The 22361-nt window shown below is 43.3% G+C and overlaps 1 protein-coding gene across 1 annotated transcript in view; it reads left to right on the forward strand.

Annotated features, from left to right (window-relative positions):
* The window catches only part of PRKAR2A (protein kinase cAMP-dependent type II regulatory subunit alpha), a 112150-nt gene extending 104170 nt beyond the window's left edge, over nt 1-7980 (forward strand). The window contains exons 9-11 of the mRNA XM_055343836.1: nt 1311-1376; nt 3295-3436; nt 3903-7980. Coding sequence (XP_055199811.1) covers nt 1311-1376; nt 3295-3436; nt 3903-4036 — 342 coding nt within the window. The 3' untranslated portion in view covers nt 4037-7980. The remainder of the gene's footprint in view (nt 1-1310; nt 1377-3294; nt 3437-3902) is intronic.
* The last annotated feature ends 14381 nt before the right edge of the window (nt 7981-22361 follow it).

Raw genomic sequence — 22361 nt, forward strand, 5'->3', positions numbered from 1 at the left:
TCTTGGACCTAGAAACTACTTCCTGGTGACCGTGCCTCTGGTTCCCCTTTAGTTTCCTTCAGCAACCTCTGTCAGGAAGCTCTTTGTGTAACTCTAGAATCTCATGCTGATTTGGCTCTGCTGGGTACAGGGTACCTACCCAGCACAGCAGCATAGAAACCCACAGGCACCCCTTTATAAAGCTGTGGCTTTTACTGACATGGAGCAGTGATTATTACATAGTGAACTGGGACTAGACTAACTGAGGAATGGCAGCCTCAGCTGGAAGGTGTCCACTTGGAGTTCTCTGTGGTAGTTGAAAGACGTTGAAGTCGTAACAAAAATTCAGAAGTGTAGATTCTTCTGAAGACATAAGACCCACATAGAATGAGGACACATGATTAGTATTGAATTATCCAGTATAGATGGTTATTGCTCCAGATGTTAAGAGAAAGGTGTCAGACTGAAGTGAGCTTGTGAAAGCCTCTTCTCCTGTGTCTGCTTAACTCTTGCCTCATTCCAGCCTTTGCTCAAATCTCACCCTCTTGATGAAACTCTGCTGTATACTGTAGCCATCTCCTTCCCCCAGTACTCCAGATCCCACCTTCCTCTACTTTCTCTCCATAGTAGTACTTAATTGCCTTCTAACACAATAGTATCATTTGCTGATTCATCATGTTAATTGTTTGCAGTTTGTTTGCCCTATCAGCCTGTAATTTCCACAAGGGTAGGGATATTTGTTTTGTCCACTTACATCTCACATGCCTAGAACAGTGCTTTGGCACATACTAAGTTCATAAATACCCATTGAATTACCTGAATGACTGGTTCAGCCAAGTGGTTTAAAAATCAAGCAAGGAAAAGAAAAGCCTGAGGCTCATAAGGGTGACATCAACCCACATCATAGTACCTCCCTCACCAAGGCAGAACTTTCTCCAGATCCACACTGTCCTCTGGAGGGCTGCATTTGGTCGTGCCAGGAGTCACCTTGATATTGTCTGTAGCAGTTTTGGCTGCTGCTCCCCCCAGTCACAGATTCCTGAGCAGCAACAATAGTAATGCTATGTATAATTGGCAACCCAAGTATTATCCATGGGGAAAAATGTGAATATTCCATGTCAGGAAGTGAGAGATGTGTATTATAGTTGGACTGACATCCCCAGGGACCAGGATCCTTTCATTTTGTACTGAATTTGTTAGCCATTGGTTAATTTGTAGAGTTAGAAAATAAATACGAATCAGAGCTCGGGCAATGAAATAATGATCTATTTCTGTGTCTTTCACCAATACGTATGTATGTATAGCTCTGACAACCTTCTCTCCCTTCCCAGGGTGAAAAGGCTGATAGCTTCTACATTATAGAGTCTGGTGAGGTGAGCATCCTGATCAGAAGCAAGGTGAGTCTGCATGTGATGGTACAAGTTAGGCCAGGTGCATGCACAGGAAGTAGCTGCTTGTTTTCAATAATGTGAAATGTGTCTAGTGTAACAAAACCATCATTGTTCTATGGAACTGGCAAAGACCCATGTTTAAGTATCTCCAGTGGTAGGGATTTATTATATTTCTCCTTATTCCTATAGCCTTTGCCTCTGTGACATAATTAATGATATGAGAAATATTGGCCTACAAATCAATAAGACAAAGATAAACACAGCTTAGTAAAAAGTGGGGTAATTACATGAGAAAGGTGTACACATGGGTGTTGAATATGAAAAAAATCTTCCTTCCTAGAGTACTGGTGGGGAGGTCTGTCGGACCAATATTAGCCATTTCATGGATAGGGAGGCCTAGAAAACTGATGACCTGTAGGTGGGAGGAGTGATCCTTATCATAAATCCATTGTCACCAGATTTCCCTATTCCAAATTTTTTAAGAATGTAGAATTTATTAAAATGGCTAAATATAATACTAACCTAATATGAAACCTTTCACAGAATATCTTTAGTAAAAGTTAAATATGGAGAAAGAAAAACATGATTACCACCTGTAAGATGGCTTGATTCCTGATGAAAAATAGATCTGCTGTTTCACATGAAACAATAGGTTGAAATGTCTCTGTTCTTTTACTTGTTGTTTTTGGACTAGTGATATATGTTTGCACATTTCTCAAATACTCATTGACACCTCCTGATCACAGCATAGTGTTGGGTATGTGGGACCAGCAGCACTGTGGCCCTAGGGAATGAGGGAACTTGTCAGGAATGCAGTCCTGGGCTCTGCCCCAGACCTACTAATCAGAATCTACATTGTAACAAAACCCCAAGGGAGCTGGTGTTCCTGTGACAGTGTGGTAACTGCTACTCTAAAGAAGGGACTAGATGGGCACAAACACATCTACAGCCCCAGAGAATGCTGCAGAAATTGGAAAGAGTGTTGGCTCTGATGGAGCAGATCAACTTCAGAGCAGACAGGTTGGGGCAAAAGTGTGGAAGGAGGATTAACCGCCTATAACCTAAAGAGCCTCTTAGAGATTAAGACTAATTCTTAATAATAAACTCTAAATAATTTTTTACTTAAATTATTGCTTAGCAGATGGATTTGTTAAAAAAAGGAAATTAGATATTAAATATAATATGCTACATTATTTTCACTAATTGAAATTACAAATTCCAACCTGCTTGATTTCTTAATACAGAGTTAAATCACTAAATATCCAGGTTGAAAATTATCAAAAAATGTTTTTAATTACTCACCTCTTCTAAAAAAAATGTATATGTGGGGGGGGGGCACTAACTTAAGATATACACTGTACCTAAAAGAAAATTTGTCACTGTATTGTTTGAGAAAGGCATAGTCTCAAATCAAAAAGAAGTAAACCCAGGATTGTGCCTTAACCTAAGAGAAACGCTGACATCATTTAGCAGCAATTAGCTTTTCCCTTGTGCCTTACAAGTTAGCATCTACCAAAAGAAGAGCATTCACATATATATTAAATATGTGTAAATGTATATTAAAATATATATGTATTTTTTGCTAATATATAATGTATGTTATAATAATTGGATATATATTTTCTTTGGAAGATATATCTAAATCTCCCAAAGAAAATGGTCTGTTCCCTACCTAACTTAGTCATTACCTGAAAGGTGTTGGGACTTGGATGAAGCCCCAGGTAAAAGCCAACTCTTCTAATTAAATCAGACCACTAAGATGAATTAGCCCATGCAGTTTACATGGTACTGTTAGTGTCTCCACAAAGTGAATTTCTTAATAATTGTGTTAAGTGTCCTGAGAAGGGAATCCAAGTGTGTGTGACTTGACATGCCCAGCTGTGATTCTAGAATCAGCCTAGGTCATGTTTTCCACCTGCTCTAGACTAAAGCAAACAAGGATGGTGGGAACCAGGAGGTTGAGATTGCCCGTTGCCATAAAGGGCAGTACTTTGGAGAGCTTGCACTGGTCACCAACAAACCCAGAGCTGCTTCAGCTTATGCAGTGGGAGATGTCAAATGCTTAGGTAAGAAAAACAAATTCTTTATGCATTTATACTTTTTTTTTTCTAACACGCAGTACTTTTTTTTTCCCCCATCAGTAAGCCTTGACTCATTTCACCAGTTCTCACACACCTCTAGGCTTGAACAGTCTGTGGGGCCAACTAGAAATGGGTGAATATATCCTTTGAGCAAACATTTCTGAGCACTGAGTATAGCCTGTGAGAAGAGCAGTAACAGAGGCAGAGAAGTCCAGGGCTCTGTAGGGATCAAGTGAATAGGTGCTGCTCAGCTCTGCAAAGTCATAAACAGATGACACAGCCCGGCTACTCACATAGAAACATCTGTCTTTTTTCCAAGTGCCCAGGATCCCACAGTCTCATTCCCCAAGGTGAATGGGTATATTTAAGAAAAGGTTTGCATGAGGGAAATGACTGAATTTACTGGTGTAGAGAATTCATTCTGTCTCGTGCCTTTTTTTTAACAACGCAGTTATGGATGTACAAGCATTTGAGAGGCTTCTGGGGCCCTGCATGGACATCATGAAGAGGAACATCTCCCACTACGAGGAACAGCTAGTGAAGATGTTTGGCTCCAGCATGGATCTGATTGATCCTGGGCAGTAGGTGTGCCACACCCCAGAGCCTTCTCAGTGTGACACCAAAACCTTCCGGTCAGCCACAGAACACACACAGAAGACAGACACGACAGAACTGTTCCTGCTGTTGCCGCTGCCACTGCTACGGCCGTGGGCATTTAGAAAACTTGAAAGTCAGCACTAAAAGATGGGCAGAGGTTCAACCCACACCTCCTCCACTTTGCTTCTGAAAGCCCATTATTAGACCACTTGTAATGATTATTCCAACCCAGTTGTCACATCTTTGGTTCAAAATGGCATGTCTCTCCAACAATTTAAGTGCCTGATACAAAGTCCAAAGTGTAATCATCTTCCTCTCCTCTCTGGCTGCTACTGTTGCTGTTGGAAATCACCACAGGTCTGCACAAACCTGTGTATAACTGTAGACACCCACCCCTGACCTTTCTCAAGGGAGGAAATATTGTAGCCCTTGATCTTCTCATTCGTTTGTCCTTTGAGAAAATCCACATTTGTTCACAATTGTAGCCTTTGGTTTTACAGTAGATGGCGGCAGGTAGACTGGAGGTCTGTGGTCCTGTGGCATTGTCCTGTCCACTGCCAGCTGCACCTATGACAGCTGTCTCCAAACTCACAGTGATGCTTAGTGAAAGGCTTTGCCTAGGATCCAGCTGGTCAGCACCCCAGCACACACTGATTGGTCATGAGGACCCTGGTTAGAGCAGAAAATTTGGGTTCAGCACATTCTACAGGTAGCAGAGCGCCAGGGAAGGTTTTCTGGGTTGGGGGTTTTGGTTTGTGTTGTTTAGTTTTAGATTTTGTTTTGTTTTACTTAATCTCTGTGCAGTTTGCATGAATGAATTACTGTCCATTTCTAAGGAGCCAGGGTCTGAAGGTGCCATCACTTTATCTGACCCAAATACTTCCCTGGACAACTCCTGCCATCTCGTTTCCAGTTGCCCTTACCAGCTGATAATGGCAGTGTGCCAGGCAAGAGGTTGTACTAAGAAGAGAACCCTTTCCTTTTACTCCAGTGTTGTTACATAGCTTTGCTGTTGAACTATCAATTTTTAAACTCTTTAAAGAAGATGCAGCTATTTTTTTGGAAATTAAAAAAAAATTATTTCTGTATTTTGGGAATTCCCATTGGACCTGTTCATGTATGTCAGTTTGTCAACTGACTCAGGCATTCATCCTGAAGATCAGCTCTTTGTTTTTAAAAATCAGAATCATTCACAATGTCATAGAATTACTGCAAAGACCTTTCTAATTAAGGTGTTGTGATATTTGGGGTTCTAACTATTAGCCCCAAAGGAAAGTAACCTAGCTTGTATTTTAAAACTTTTTAACCTTTTAATAATATCAGGTAGAAATTCTGATGAATTATCCTAATTAACTAGATATATTTCAGAATGAATTTTTTCTTCAGAATGACTTAGAATCAGATACTACAAGAGATCCTAAGAGCAGTGTGAAGTTTGCATAGAGATGAATTTGAATATTGTAGCCAAGTTTATATTCAATCAAGAGGCCCTTTCCAATATGATTTTTACTTCTTATGTGATTCAATAAATCCCTAAGAGATTACATGCTGAGGTTTGAGTCATTCCTGTTGTAGGATAATGATGGAGCCCACATGTCCCTTCCGTTGTCCACAGAAGCCAGGTTTTCTGCTTTTAGCATGGACAATGTGGTGGAGAGATTTCCAGAGTGGTGACTCAACCACAACCTTGGTCAAGTCTCCCTTTTTCTTGTGTTCTGTGAAGCGAAAGCAGAAGGACTCTTTTCAGACTGCCCTAGCTAGGTAGCCTGCATTGCAACTCTCAGAATCGTGAAAGGTTATAACTAATACCCCAAAACAGGCAGCTAGCACTGGGAAAGCCCATGTGGCTTTTTCCCATGATTTTCCAAGGTTGTTCTTCTCTAAGGTGTTGCTTTATTAGCATCAAATAAATTAAGAAAGCAGATCTTGTACTTTAGCAGATAAGAATCACACCGTTTCTTCCAGAAGCAGCAGGTACATTGAGCTTTAGGAGTGTCACAGAGGCCTAACCTCAGACTATGTGTGGACTCTGTTTAAACACTGAGCAGATGCCCCCTTTGTACCTCCGTGCCAGCATTTGTCAGGGCTGGCTGTGAGCTTAGTGCCAGAGTCACTCCTGCAGGCTGCTAGGCATGGGCCTTCTCATCCTGCCTTCTTACACATCCCAGTTCACTCTTCCCCTTCACAGAAGCCTCTGATGCCCCCAACTCACTGATAGTTACTGTTTTACAGAGTAGAATTCATCTAGATTTGAGTCCTCCTGCTCTAAATACAGACTGACATATGGATCATGAGTCCAGATCCTCACTGCATTCAGGGTCCTTTGGGGGTCCGGCTTGAGGAAGGAAGACTTTAAAGGGACCAGTGTGAGTGAAATAGGACAAAGCCATTAGCAAGGTGCCAGAAGTCTGCCAGAGTTTCAGTTCTTTTTGCAGCATGAGGACTCAAAGGTAGCAGGCCCAGTTTGATCGAGGACTCTAGTGTCCACATTATACCAGGCAAGCCCTGCACCAATTGGTTGGCCTTCAAAGGGAAGAGCGTGTTTGGACAGGGATCCCTTTGTTAATTGTTTTATATTGTTCTCTTCCATGGGTTAGAGCTTCATGGCTTCTTCATGGCCTCTTTCCTGGCTCTGCTATTGATTTGGGATGGTAGAGAATATTCCTGAGAGCCTCGAGGTTCAACCTACAGTATTTTCCTTCCCTCTAGCCCCAGTTTATCACACCCACTCTCTTCTTTTGGTTGTAGTCTCTGAAGGAAGGGTTCATGTGCCCTGTCCTCTTAGTAGATAGACTAACATAGAATTGCTATAGATTCTCAGAAGTCAGAGCGCAGCTTTTCTTTGAGCAGTTTAATGAATGAATTCAGCAGCAAAGTGGCAAGAAATGGTTCTCCAGCCAGGAGAAGTCATGTTTCATCCTCTTAATGCCCAGATTCTATGCTCACAATGGTAGTCAATGAGAGGTGCCACTGGTGCCCAGCAACACCCTGGGCACACAGCATCTCCATGTGAAGTCGCAGTGTAGAAACAATCTTCTCTCATTTAGACAAAGTGAAAGAGCATTTTTGCACAGAGAAAAAGGAAAAAGACCCATGAATGTCATCTTTTATCTTTTGTTTTCAGTTGGCTGATGTTTGGAATTTTTGTTCTTGACATACACTTGTAAACCAGTCTTGCCAAGATAAAAGTTGTTTTGGTTTTTCACTACAATTACTTCTTGTTCCTCCTGTCTTGACTGCTGACGTTCCTCAATGATTCTAATGTCTATTTTATGGGAAGCAGCCTTCCCTGTGGGTTTCCTTTTACATACTGCAGGGCTATCTTTATAAAAAAAAAAAAAAAAGAAAGAAAGGAAAGAAAGAAAGAAAGAAAGAAAGAAAGAAAGAAAGAAAGAAAGAAGAAAGAAAAGAAAGAAAGAAAAGAAAGGAAAGAAAGAAAGAAAGAAAGAAAGAAGAAAGAAAGAAAGAAAGAAAAGAAAGAAAGAAAAGAAAAGAAAAAAAAAGGAGAAAACTGTCACTAACCTCATGGGGGATTTGCAGAAAACCATTTAGCCCACCTTAAGCAAAAGGTAGATTTCCTCATTGTTTTCATAAGCTCATTGTAATAAAAGAAATCTAATTCAGCATTATTGTGCTACCTCAAAGGTAAAATGTTTTAAGGTATTTTTTTGGTCCTGAGTTCACATAGTGTTTGAAATGTCTTTCAATTGGAATTGTTTTTTTAATCATTGGGGAGAATCTTATTTTAAACGTTTTACACTTGTATTTTAATCTCAGAAGAATAAGTGATTAGAAAGTGATCAATTCTTGTTCTGTAGTATTGAACATATAATTAAATCATTGTTTGCCATAAACAAGGTCGGGTTTTTTAAAAGGAAACTCTAGGGCTTGGCTTTGCTCTTGGTTAATAAAGGCTGACAAATCATGTCTGACTTTCTGGTGCGGCCTTGTGTTGTTTGTCCTCTCATTTTAGGGTTCCAGGCCATCATAGAACTCATCTGGCAGATACATGGTTGGTACTGGGATATGAGCTCTTGAAAATTAAAGAGGAGGCCTGGCCTATGTATCAGGGTTCTCTAATAAGAACGAATAAGGAGTGTGAGTGTGTGTGTGTGTGTGTGTGTGTGTGTGTGTGTGTGTGTAAAGAAATTTATTATAAAGAATTGGTTTATTCAAGTATGGAGGTGGGCAGGTCTCATTATCCTCAGGATGAGTTGGCAAACTGTAGACCAAGGAGAGCTGATGATTTCATTTCAGTCTGAGTCTGAAGGGTTGAGAACCATGAGGGCTGATAGTGGTCCTTTCAGAGGGTAGCAGACTGGAAACCCAGGAAGAGCCAATGCTCCAGTTTGAAGCAGTCAGGCAGGAAAATTCTCTTACTTGAGAAAAGAGTCCCTTTGTTCTTTCTGGGCCTTCAACTGATTAGATGAGGCCCACCCACATTGGGGAGGGCAATATGTGTTATTTACTCAATCTACTGATTTAAGTGTTGATGTCATCTGAAAACACCCTTACAGAAACTCCCAGAACAGTGGTTGACCAAATATCTGGGCACTCCGTGGCCCAGTCAAGTTGATGCATAAAATTAACTATCATAGGGGCACCTGGGTAACTCAATCACTTAGGCCTCTGACTCTTGATCCTAGCCTAGGTCTTGATCTCAGGGTCATGAGTTCAAGCCCCATGTTGGGCTCCACACTGGGTGTAAAACCTACTTAAAAATAAAAAAATTAGGGGATTCCTGAGTGGCTCAGCAGTTTAGCACCTGCCTTCGGCCCAGGGCGTGATCCTGGAGACCCGGGATCAAGTCCCACATCGGCTTCCTGCATGGGGCCTGCTTCTCCCTCTGCCTGTGTCTCTGCCTCTCTGTCTCTCTGTCTCTCTCTCTCTCTGGGTCTCTCATGAATAAAGAAATAAATAATTAAAATAAAAATAATAAAAAAATTCAGCAGTGCCTGGGTGGTTCAGTCAGTTAAGCATCTGACTCTTGATTTTGGCTCAGGTCGTGATCTCAGGGTCATATGATTCAGTCCCACACTGGGCTCCATGCTGGCTGTGGAGCCTGCTTAGGATTTTCTCTCCCTCTCCCTCTGCCCCTTCTCCATACACCCTGTATGCATATACCCTGTCTCTAAAATAAATAAAATCTTTAAAAATAAATGAACTTATTTTTTTTTTTTTTTTTTTTTTTTAGTTTTTAACAATTCTGAAAAGTTAACTATCACATCATGGTATTTGAGTTGTTGGGGATGGCATGGAAGGGCATCGAATATATCCCTTGTCAGGAAAGATAAACTCACCAATGAAGCCCAGCAAAAAACATTTCTTGTCTGACAATATTACTTCTACCATTTCCTTCTCAGTAACATGGCTATAACGAGAACTAGCAATGATTCTGTGATAACCCAGTATACCTACAATTTCTTTCCAACTGACCAAAAGAAGCTGTTCTACAACAAAATCATGTTCCAGTTTGATCTTGCCTTGACCTGACAGTACAAAAGGGTCAAGTGGCAGGTAAACATACGAAATATCCCCACGGAGCTCAAGAAGCTGGGAGTTGAGCTGTCCAAAAGCCAAATAGGCCTTGTTACAAGGCTTCAAAAATGAAATATGGCTTGCCTTTTGTGGTTTTAGTGGTGGTATTGTTATGAACAGTTAAGAAGTGCCAGGACAACAATAAGATCATATTGTCCACAGTCTCAGCCTTGAAGAGGTCCTCACATGAGGATTTTGCTTTCTTGTATGTTCGAACATAAGCTCTAAATTTGACCTGTCAAAGGTACCTGAATAAATCTTCAGTGATCTTAGTGCATCCATTTTGTAACAACAATTAAAACAGTTTACTTACACTGTGATTAAGGATCTGTGTTTGTTTCACAAGGCATCAAGTATGAATTTGGCTTCCTTTACCTATCCTCTCTGTAGACAAATGCCCCGTCAGATCATGGCACAGATACTGTTACCTGATTATTTGGGGATATGCAGATAGAATGCAGGGTGTTGACCAAGAACATAATAATCACTTGTGAATTTATTTTTTTATTTTTTATTTTTATAAATCTTTAAGATTTTTATTTATTCATGAGAGACACACAGAGAGAGAGAGGCAGAGACATAGGCAGAGGGAGAAGCAGGCTCCCCTTAGGGAGTCCAGTGTGGGACTCCATCCCTGAACTCCAGGCTCACGCCCTGAGCTGAAAGCAGAGCTTAACCCCTGAGCCATCCAGGCATCCCTCACTTGTGAATTTAGAGGAGTATTATCTAGGTTCTGAATTAGAATGTCAGAAATTAGGTCTGACTCCATTTATTCATTCATTGAGCAAATTTTGATGACCTGGCGTGGACGTTCCTGACACTGTGTTTAAACCCCAGGAGGGATGCCTGGGTGGCTCAGCAGTTGAGCGGCTGCCTTCAGCCCCAGGGCGTGATCCTGGAGTCCCGGGATCTAATCCAAAGTCAGGCTCCCTGCATGGAGCCTGCTTCTCCCTCTGCCTGTGTCTCTGCCTCTCTCTCTGTGTCTGTTATGAATAAATAAATAAAATCTTAAAAAAATAAATAAACCCCAGGAATTGGGTGTCTGGGTGGCTTAGTCAGTTAAGTGTCTGCCTTCACTCAGGTCATGATCCCAGGGTTCCAGGACCCAGTCCCGCATTGGGCTCCCTGCTCAGTGGGGAGTCTGCTCCTCCCTCTTCCTCTACCCCTACCTCCTACTCATGCTCTCTTTCTCTCACACTCTCAAATAAATCAATAAAATCTTTAAATAAATAAACCCCAGGAATTCTCAAGAATGATAGGTCTGGGCAGCCCAGGAGGCTCAGCGGTTTAGCGCTGCCTTCAGCCCAGGGCATGATCCTGGAGTCCCGGGATCAAGTTCCACGTCAGGCTTCCTGCATGGAGCCTGCTTCTCCCTCCGCCTGTGTCTCTGTGTGTCTCTCATGAATAAATAAATAAAATATTAAAAAAAAAAGATAGGTCTGCCAGGGCATCCTGGACCTTTCTTCCATTGATGATGGAGCTTATCCTCCATGTTTCTGGACTCATAGACAGCAGCCCCGATCTTTTATTTCATGGATGATCATGCTCCCAATGCCTTATGGTTGCCCTTGGTCATGCTGCTCTTCTTTAAGGGCTGCTGCTGCCTCTTCATATAAAGTGAGTGGTTTGGACACACAGCATGCATTGTCCCTCACTGCATCACACAATTCTGGTTACACAGAATCTGAGACACCATTAAAGGAGAAAGACTAGATGTGAGATTTGGAGGAGGCTCCCTCCAAATAAGGACTTCGCAGAAATTGTCACCTTCATCCTACTCTTCTAAACATCATGATGAAACTTGGCCAGAGATGACTTTTGGGCCTAGGTTGCATTTTGTGACATAAGCTAAAAATCAAACTTTTCTGGAAGAGTGTCTCTTCTGTATGACATTTCTACCCCTTTCTCTGGCTTTTTCCCAACCAGAAGCCTTGATCCTATGAACACTTCTTTCTCTTCTATAAAACCAGTTAACTGGCTTGTCTTTAAGTCCATAAAGTCAAGCAGTGCCCAGCCCATTTGCAGACTAGAGAGCAGGAAGCTGTCCAGGATGGAATGTGAAGCCCAAGGAACCACCCCAGACACTAGGAAAGCCAGCAGGACCTGACCCCACTAATCATTCCATCCTGACAGGCAGAAGAATGGGCACTGGGCAGTCAGCTCTTGGGGAACACAGTTGAAATAGTACTAGCCAAATCTCCATGGCCTTCTTGGCCATCGGCCCACCACTTCCTCCCTCTGCAGAATTGTATTGAGCTAAGGGTCAAAAGTCACTGTGTGTGCTGCTGAAAGCCAGGATCCAGCAATCTCCTTCCTGACCAGGTCCTCCAGCCCCCAGAATGAGGAGGCAGGGGTGTGCAGTTGGTTTTTTCTACTAAACTGGTAAAAAGGAAGAGCTAAAGTCTAGACCCACCAGATAAGCAAACCCAGCACTTTCCAGCATAACATCCAAGCATAGTTAAACTGGACATTTCCATTTTGAAAATGAAAGGCCTAGGCATGAAGGCTTACCTGCAGCACACTCTCCCATGCATGCCGCAGGCCCAGCCTGGGTAGCTGGAGGAGTAGGAGACCTGAAGCTGAGGCTTGGATCTGTAGGACAGGGCAGAGACCTTTGGGGCAAGCAAGCTGGAATAGCACAGGAGCCACGTTGGATTCTTGGCATCCTATCCTAGAGCCCCATGCCCAGAATAAGAAACTGAGGCCTCACACAGGCTCCTATGACCCCAGACAAGGGACTGTTCCCCCTGACAGCTGCAGCCCTGGCAGCTCTGGAAGCCAGAGTGCTTTCCTAGCCAGGACAGAGCTGGGCAACAGAAAGCATGGGACCCTCAGGTCCCCTCTTCAGGGCTCTGCCCCTACCTCAGAACTCAAGATGGTTCCATGGGACTGGCAGCTCTGGGCTGAGGCTGGTGAGGCGAGAATGAGTTGGAGACCCTCCAGTACTTTGGCTTGCTCCTCTGTAAAGAAGGAAACGGGCTTATGGGAGGGCATCCACTCTGCTGCCCATTGCTTTGCCCACATGCGTTGGCCCAGTGGAATTCCAGGCTGGCCCTTCACCTGCAGGGGGCGGGCCAAGGCCCAACCACAGAAGGGGGCTGGGGTCAGTGGCTGCTAGGGTCTCTCCCGTTGTGCTCACTTTAAGCTGGGCATCTCTGGCTCACAGCAAAAGCAGAACCCACTCTCTGACAGAAAACTGGCCTCACAACTGAAAACCTATGTGAGTTATTCTCCTACCTGATAAATGGATAAAGCTAGTTTTATATTCCAGGAGGCTAGCTTTGCACCTGGAAATTGGTGTGGGGCTAGGTTTGCAAAATGCAGGCAAAGGTACACGAAGAGTGGGGCTTGTTGAGACTAGGCAGGCTTCCAGCACAATGGGAATTTCTCAGTGTCCTGGGCTCTCTGATTGTGGTGTGTGTCCAGGGCAACGTGCTGAGAGCTGCCTCCACCCCTGCCCTGAGGGATCCTTTTCTTGGTGTTTTTCCTGCCTTTTGTTCTGTAAAAGCAACAACAACAAAAGTCAGGAATGACTTGCAGCCGGCCCCTCCCCATGTGGCCCACTTCCCAGAGCAATGGATACAGGGGAGGGGGTAGAGTTGTGGGGGACCAGAGTCCTGCCTGTACCTTGGGAACATCATGTTCTGGACTGGACTGAGAACTGCGCATCCAATCCTTAGGATCCATAGGCCCCAGGGGGTGGAGTTGAGCAAGAATGGCCAGTTTGATTTAAGAAACAGGCAGGGAAGAGGTTTCTGATAGCTAACTGTCCCCAGGGCAGGACTACCATTGCACTCCCTCCTGACCCTACCCCTGGCCCTGACCCTGGCAAAGAGGAGCCCTTCCTTCCTTGATCCTAAGCCAAGGCTTCGTGGGAGGAACCAAGTGATTCCCCAACTGGGATCTTCAGCACAGAAAGGCTGCATCCACCTCCTGGTCCAACTCTCACTCCCTCCGCTTTTGGACAACCTCTTTCACCCTGGCTGATCCCTGGCTACTTATATCCCTGAGGAGAGGTCCCTGCTCAGCACCTACCACCACCCTTTATCTCCAGGCCCCTTGCAATACTCACTGCCTGGCCCTTGGCCCATCCTCTACGCTTTTGTGCCTCTGTCCCCCTCAGCCATGGGCTCACCTCATTATTAGAGAAAACAGAGACATGGGCTAGAAGCCCTAGGCTCCTCCTCTGCTCCCCATGTCCCCCTTTAGATCCTGCTCCACTTCTCCTTCCATGGCAAGAACCTTGAGACTTCCCTACAGTCACCTCCTCACCTCATCTTCTGGCTACAGCTCACCACCACCTCGGTCCTTGGAGCTAGCTGAAGTCACCATGGTGGATTCCTCTCTCCTGCTTCAGGACCACCTTCTCACGACATCTAGTTCTCCTGGTTTTCTTCTCAGCTCTGTCAGCTTTAGCCCAGACTACAGTTAAATGTTGGGGTGTCCCAGGACTCCACTACACTCCACTCCCACCCTGGGAGATTGTCAGAAGCAGTGTGGCCTTGGGTTCCCTCCACACCACTCACTCTAGATTTATACCTCCATCTGGGACAGTGCGCTGAGCTGAGTGTCCAGTGGTCTGGGTTGGGATTCCTCTCCCATCTCTTCACTCCACCCACTGGGCACCTTCTACAAGTTTGCTTTGTTTTTTTTATTATTATTTAAATTTTTTTTAATTTAAGATTTTATTTATTTATTCATGAGAGACACAGAGAGGCAGAGACACAGGCAGAGGGAGAAGCAGGCTCCATGCAGTGAGCCTGACGTGGGACTCAATCCTGGGTCTCCAGGATCACGCCCTGGGCTGAAGGCGGAACTAAACCGCTGAGCCACCAGAGCTGCCCTAAAATTTTTTTTGAAGTGTGGACTATAACGTATACAGGAAGGTGCCTAAAACAAAGACATTCTGCCAAACAGGCCAAACACTCATAAAACAGAGCCCAGGTGAAGGACATCATTGGTGATCTATAGTGGGTGCCTCTGTGGCTCTCCAGTCATTCTTCCTGGCTCTGTCCCGAGTTCTAAGGTAAGGTGGTCATTACCTTAATTTTCTTGATCCTTACCACCTAAACATGCCTCTCTGAAAAACTACTTTCTTGGGGCACCTGCCTGGCTCAGTTGGTGGAGCATGGGACTTTTGATCCCCATGTCAGGAGTTGAAGCCCCAGGTGTAGAGCTTACTTAAAAACAACAACAACAATAAATAGATAGATACACTTTCTTCATACAGCAATATAATAAACACCTATAATTAAAGTCATAAGGGAGAACCTATCCTAACTGCTGGGTTTTAGCACAGTCTTTATCTTTTCCTCTTTTGTTTACCCCTTCTATCACCATCACTCTCTGGAAACCCATGTTTACAAAATACATATTCCCTGAGGCGCCTGTGTGGCTCAGTAGGTTAAGTGTCTGATTCTTGGTTTCAGCCAGGTCATGTCCCAGGGTCTTGGGATCAAGCCCCTGGTCAGGCTCTGTACTCAGCAGGGAGTCTGCTTGAGATTCTCTCCCTCTCCTTCCCCCTCTGCTCTCTCTCAAATAAATAAATTAAATATATTTGACTCCTCAAAAACTTAATACCCTGCTGTTGATTAGAAACCTTACTAATAACGTAGACAGTCAATTAACATGTTTTGTATGTTATATGTATTATATACTGTATTCTTACCAAAAGTAGGAAAGAAAATAATAAGAGAAAATACATACTGTACTGTATTTATGGAAAAATATGGAAATAAGTTGAGTTCAAACTTGTGAGTGTTAAGTGTATATTTACACAGAATGCTTTGTCTTTATTGCATACATGAGATCATTTTGTACACACTCTTCTGCATCTTTCCTTTCTCACTCATCTCAACTTCTTGCAAGTTCTCAACTTATTCTAGTTCCTCCTTTTTTAAGATTTTATTTATTTATTCATGATATATATATATATATATATATATATATATATATATATATAGAGAGAGAGAGAGAGAGAGAGAGAGAGAGAGGCAGAGACACAAGCAGAGGGAAAAGCAGGCTCCATGCAGGGAGCCTGACATGGAACTCGAACCCGGGTCTCCAGGATCACGCTCTGGGCTGAAGGCAGCGCTAAACCGCTGAGCCACCTGGGCTGCCTAGTTCCTTCTTTCTGATAGTGACATAAAACCTGTCCCCAAACTTTATGTTACTCCTTCCACAAAAGGTGGAGTCTAATTTCCCTCTTCTTTTTTTTTTTTAATCATTTATTTATTTATTTATTTATGATAGTCACAGAGAGAGAGAGAGAGAGAGAGAGAGGCAGAGACACAGGCAGAGGGAGAAGCAGGCTCCATGCACCGGGAGCCCGACGTGGGATTCGCCAGGATCGTGCCCTGGGCCAAAGGCAGGCGCTAAACCGCTGCGCCACCCAGGGATCCCTAATTTCCCTCTTCTTGAACCTACATCCTGGTTTTAGCGACTTTGCTTTTAAAGAATTGAATGAGACAGAAATGACAGTGTGACTTCTGAGTCTAGGTTAGAAAGGCAATACAGCTTCCACCTGCCTTCCTCATTCTTGGGTCAGTCATCCTTGGAACCTAGCCACCGTGTTGTGAGGAAGCCCAGGGCACACGGAGGCCAATGTGGGTGTTCCAGCCTCAGCTCAAGCCTGAGCTGATAGCCACCATCAAACATGCTTCAAGTGAGGGATCTTCTGATGATTTCAGCCCCAGCTTTCAAGCTGCCCAGACTGGGATGTAGCAAAGAACAGTCGCCACTGAATCTTGCTTAAATGGCAGGTTTGTGAGCAAAATAAATGTTTTTAGCCACTATTAGGTAGTTTTTTACACAGCATTAGTAGCCAGAACAGTGTAGAGGTACCAAAATGTCTCTAATCATGATCTTATGGATGGGCCATCACTTTGCATTTTTTTCCCACTACACATAATGTAGGAATAAATGTCCCTGACAATATAGCTTACATCTCAATGGTTTTATTTTTTTTAAGATTTTATTTATATATTCATGAGAGACACAGAGAGAGGAAGAGACACAGGCAGAGGGGTTAGCAGGCTCCCTGTAAGAGTCTGATGTAAGACTCAATCCCAGGACCCCAGGATCACGACCTGAGCCAAAGGCAGTTGTTCAACCACTGAGCCACCCAGGTGCCCTCATTAGTGCTTTTATTTCTGTAAGTGAGAATCCAAAATTTAGGATTATAGAGCCCAAAGTGTATGCATTTTTATTCTACTGGAGTTTGCCAAATTGCTTTCCAAAAAGGCTGTAACCAGTCACCTTTGTTAAGAACGTTTGGATGAATCCTTTTCCTTACATACTGGAAAGAAGAGTTGGTGCAACCCTTTTTAATTTTTGCTAGTCTACTAAATATAAAGTGACAACTCATTTTTCTTATTTAAAAAATTAAGTGTTTTTTAAAAAGAGTGACTTCAGGTTCATAGCAAAAATGAGGGAAAGTACAGAGAGTTCCCATATCCCCCCTCCCTGGCCCAAGACACAGCTTCCCTCCCCATCAGCATCCCATATCAGTGTGGTATAGTTGTTACAATCAATGAACCAATGTTGACCCATTAGCAACCAAAGTCCAGAGTTTACATAGAGTTAACTCTTTTTGTTGTACATTCTATGGGTTTTGACAAATGTATAATGAAATGTATCTACCATTATAGTATTATACAGAAGGGTTTCACTGCACTAAAAAATCCCGTGTTCCACCTATTCATCTCTCTCTCTCCTTCAAATCCCTGGCAACCACTGATCTTTTTATTCTCTCCATAGTTTTGTCATTGTTACATTTTTACTCTGACTCACATTCCTTGCCTTCTGATGAAAGGGACCATTTTTTTTCATGTTTTGAGGTTCTGTTGGTTGCCTCACAGTCCTTTATCTCCTTTGTCTTTGCTAATAAATCCAGATTTTATCCAGTGGCAAGTGTCCAGTCTCAAGTGATGAATGAATCCTGACCCCATTCCCTGACCTCTCAGACTTCTAGTGTGATTTCCTATAGGAAATTTCCCACCAAGTACAATTCCTATACCTTTCATAATAAATTATTCCTAAGTATTTTATAGTTCTGTTATTGTTAATTGAATATTTTTTTCAACTTTATTGATTTCTAGGGGCTTATTTATAGTAAATTTAAAAATTTTTTTTTAAGTAGGCTCCATGCCCAGTGCAGAGCCTGATGATCTGATCTGATCATGACCCTGAGATCACGACCTGAACTGAAATTAATAGTTGGATGCTTGGGCAGCCGGGGTGGCTCAGTGGTTTGGTGCTGCCTTCAGTCCCGGGTGTGATCCTGGAGACCCGGATTGAGTCCCATGTCAGGCTCCCTGGAGGGAGCCTGCTTCTCCCTCTGCCTGTGTCTCTGCCTCTCTCTCTCCTCTCTGTGTATTCTCATGAATAAATAAATAAAATCTTAAAAAAAAAAAAAGTTGGATGCTTAACCAACTGTGCCATTCAGGCGCCCCTGTAGTGAATCTTCAATACATTTTTCTTGTATTTATCACCTTAACAGTTTCTCTTATTAACTGTAGTTTTCAAGGGGTGCCTGGGTGGTTCAGTAGCCTAAGTGTCTGCTTTTGGCTTGGGTCGTGATCTCAGGGTCCTGGGGTTGGGCCCCCCTTCAGACTCTATGCTTGGAGGAGTGTTTTTTCCTCTCCCCTGCCCCTACTCATGCTCTCTCTTGCTATCTCTCTCTCTCTCAAATAAATAAATAAAATTAAAAAAAAATAATTGTAGTTTTCAAGAAAGCCCTTTGGATTTTCTAGATTTCCAATCATGACATTAACTAAAAAGACTGTGCAATCTCTGTCTTTTCAATATTTATAACATTGTATTTTCTTTATTTGCTACAACTCTAAAGTATTGTGTAATGATAATAGTGTTAATACCAATCCTGTCTAGTTTCCAATTAAAAAAAAGTAATTTAGTATCTGGTGTATGTTATGGTTATGAATATTTTACCTTTTATATTTTTTTCATAAACTGTGCCTTTGTTAAATAATGTGCCTCTCTATTTTTCTCAAAGCATATCACCTTAAATCTTACCTTCTCTGGTGTCATGTAGCTATTCCTGCTATCTTCTACTTTGTGCAGGCCTAATCTTTCTTTCTGCCAACTCCTTTATTTTCAATCTTTTCTTGTGGTTTCAAGTATCTTTATTATAGCCAGTATAGGTCTGGTTTTTGTTTTTCTAACCCAGTCTCTGTCTTTAATGGGGGGATCCAGTGTATCTTTAATTAGTTATTTAGTGTGACAAAGATGTTTGCTCATTCCATAATTCCTTTATGTTTGTTATTTTATACTTTGTGATTTTATCTTTTTATTCAATTGAACTACATGAAATTACCAACTACATACTACTTTCCTCTTTTCTCTCTTTAAAGCTGTCATTCATTTCATTTTTTCCCTTGGTAATTTGGAAATTCTACTACTTTTTTCCATTCCATTAATGGCTACCTTCCCCCTCCAGGCATGAGGACTGACCCTTCACTAGGTATAGATAACAGACAATTTACCTATGTTATGGGGGACAGTTTAAAGCTAGTTGGCCCTTCCTCCTTGGTAGGTAACTTGTTCTATCTATCTGGAGTTTGTACAATGTTCTCTTTCTCATTGGAGGTTAAGCATTTACTACTTAAGAATTTACTATTGTCTTTCCCTTCCATACTGCCTGGGAAAGAGGTCAGTACCTCCCATCTACAGGCACAGCTTTTTCTTCATGTCAGAAAAGTTTTCTTCTGTAATTCACTTGGTTCGTGCCTCTATTTCATCCATCCCTGTTTCTCCTTCTGGAACTCCTATTTGCACAACAGGATTCCTGGATTTGGCCTCCAGATCTCCAGTCTTTCCTTCATGCCTTTGAGCTTTCCATTTAGCTCTGAATGATTTCTTCTATTAGACCCAAGCACCTTCTTCATATTCCTCCAACATACCAAACTTGTTCTGTCCTTGGGGTTTTTGTCCTTGCTATGCTTCCTTCCAGGACTGACTTTTCTTAGATCTTTCCCTGCTCAGCTATGCCTTTAGGTTCATGTTAGCTCAGATGTCCCCTTCTCAGATTATACCTTTTCTGCTGCCTTGGATGTAAGCACCATACTCTGCATATCACTTTGGTTCCCTTTCTCCATTATTCACACTGCTCATAATTAAGAGTTTTTAAACAATATTTTATTTGTTTATTTAAGAGAGAGTGAGAGAGAGCACAAGCAGCAGTGTGGGGGGTGGGGGAGGTGGAGGCAGAGGAAGAGGGAGAAGCAGAGTGAGAGAGAGCACAAGCAGCAGGGTGGGGGGTGGGGGAGGTGGAGGCAGAGGAAGAGGGAGAAGCAGAGGAAGAGGGAGAGCAGGGAGCCTGACACAGGGCTTGATCCCAGGACCCTAAGATCATGACCTGAGTTGAAAGCAGATGCTTAACTGACTGAGTTACCCACTTGCCCCTTAAGCTGTTTTTTTTGTTCTGTTTTGTTGTGTTTTACTGTTGTATTCATCCTTTATTTCCCCATACTCCTCACTATGGGGCAAGGATTCTGTAACAATCATTCAAATTCTTGCTGTGTCCATTCTTGCTATGTACCCAGTGTCAGGCACAGGTCAGCACTTATGGAAGAAATCTAAGAGTGAATTAATGTCTTCCCCAGGGAAACCCTGCCGTGTCCAGCCTCAACCCCACACACAAGATTATTGGAATGGGAGAGTGGGTGGGCAGAGGAAGGTGGGAAAGTGCTTGCCTGTGAAGGCTTAAATAACGGTGCCTGTTGGGCCCTTTTTTATTCTGTGGCTATAGCAGGGAACAGGAGCAGAAGCTGGGTTGGGCTTCCTAGCAATCCTGCTGGGTATGGGGCCTTTGGGCCTGACCCAGGAATAGCCTTGAAAGGGGATACTCTCATTCTGCTCCAACCTTCTGCTGCCCCATTTAAATTTTTTTCCATACCACTTATCACTTAAAATCCCATGGCATCCGTCTTATTCAAGTCAGCCAACAAGTATTTCTAGAGCTTACTTGGTATTTGAGGTGCTCAGGATATATCCGTGACTAAAACAGAGAAATTCTCACCTCACAGGGCTCTTATTCTAGTGGAGAAAGCCAGGCAATGCCATATAAGGATAATAAATGCCTCCATAGGGCACCTGGGTGGCTCAGTGATTGAGCAACTGCCTTTGGCTCAGGTAGTGATCCAGGGGTCCTGGGATCGAGTCCCACATTGGGCTCCCCACAGAGAGCCTGCTTCTCCCTCTGCCTATGCCTCTGCCTCTCTATCTCTGTGTCTCATGAATAAATAAATAAAATCTTAAAAAAATAAATGCCTCTATAACAAAGGTAACTGCTAAGGAAAAAAGTAGAGCAGGGAAAAGGGATAAAAGTGATCCCATGTGCTGGTTGAAAGGTGCAAGTTGCAGTCTGAAATGAAGGGCTTTGAGGGTATTAGGGTACAGTCCTGGGAAAATTTATGGAAAGTGCATTCAAGGTATGGAAACAACCAGAGCCCAGCCCCTGGGCTAGGAGAGTGCATGAGGTGTGATATATAAGCAACTTTGGGCTGCTGAGCAGTGGGGCTGGAGATAAAGAAAGGAGATGCAGTCAGAGAGGTAATGGGGAATCATAAGGTTCCTGCGAGCTTTGAGTTTTTCTTGGGAACCCTACTGCAGGGTTCTGAGCAGGGCAGGAGCGATTCTGATTTATGTATTCACAGGCTAATGTGTAGAGAATGCACTAAAGGTGGCAAGGGCAGCAGCAGGAGATTGGAAGTTGACTGTGACATTGCCCTAGTCACAGTGGTGGCTTGGACTGGGTGGAAGCCATGGACCTGGCAAGAAGTGCTCTCATTCTGTGTAGATGATTCAGTGGAAGGAATAGGACTTCTTTTTAAAATTTTTTTATTTATTATTTTATTCATGACAGAAAGAGAGAGAGAGAGAGAGAGAGAGAGAGAAGCAGAAGTGGGACTCAATCCCGGTCTCCAGGATCACATCCCGGGCTGAAGGCAGCGCTAAACTGCTGGGCCACTGGGGCTGCCCAGGAATAGGACTTCTTTTTTTTTTTTTTTTAATTTTTATTTATTTATGATAGTCACATAGAATGAGAGAGAGAGAGGCAGAGACACAGGCAGAGGGAGAAGCAGGCTCCATGCACCGGGAGCCCGACGTGGGATTCGATCCCGGGTCTCCAGGATCACGCCCTGGGCCAAAGGCAGGCGCCAAACCGCTGCGCCACCCAGGGATCCCGGAATAGGACTTCTTAAATGTAAGTGGGAAAGTAGTCAGGAGGTGTTTAGTCTGAGCAATAGAAAAGACTAAGCAGCCATCCCTTTGAGCTGGGGGAGGAGAGGTAGAGTGCATTTGGAGGACAAGCCAGAGCTAGGGTGGCACAAAGTGAGTTTGAGATGCCAAGCGGACGTCAGTACAGATGCCTAGTTTACAGCTGGGCATTGAGTCTGGCACTCAGGTAGGATCTGGACTGGACATACACCTTTGGGAGTGATGGATGTGTAGGTGGAATTTGAAGCCACGAACCTGGATAAGTTATGAGAGAAATAATATAGATAGAGAGAGGAAGCAAAGAGGAGGAACCAGTGAGGTGAGAAGTAAGCATGAGGAGCCCTGAAACACACAGGAGAGGAGAGGCCAGCTGGTCACAGGAAGTCTTTCCTGCCCATTCCTGTAAAAGCAGACCCCATATATATATATTTTTAACTGTTTTTGTTCACTGCTATATTTCCAGCACAGAAAGTGGGTCTCAAATACCTGTTGAGTGAATAAGCATATGCATGTGTCCACACCTCTGCCACCCCCA

This window comes from Nyctereutes procyonoides, unplaced genomic scaffold, assembly GCF_905146905.1.
Source record: "Nyctereutes procyonoides isolate TBG_1078 unplaced genomic scaffold, NYPRO_anot_genome, whole genome shotgun sequence".
NCBI lineage: Eukaryota > Metazoa > Chordata > Mammalia > Carnivora > Canidae > Nyctereutes > Nyctereutes procyonoides.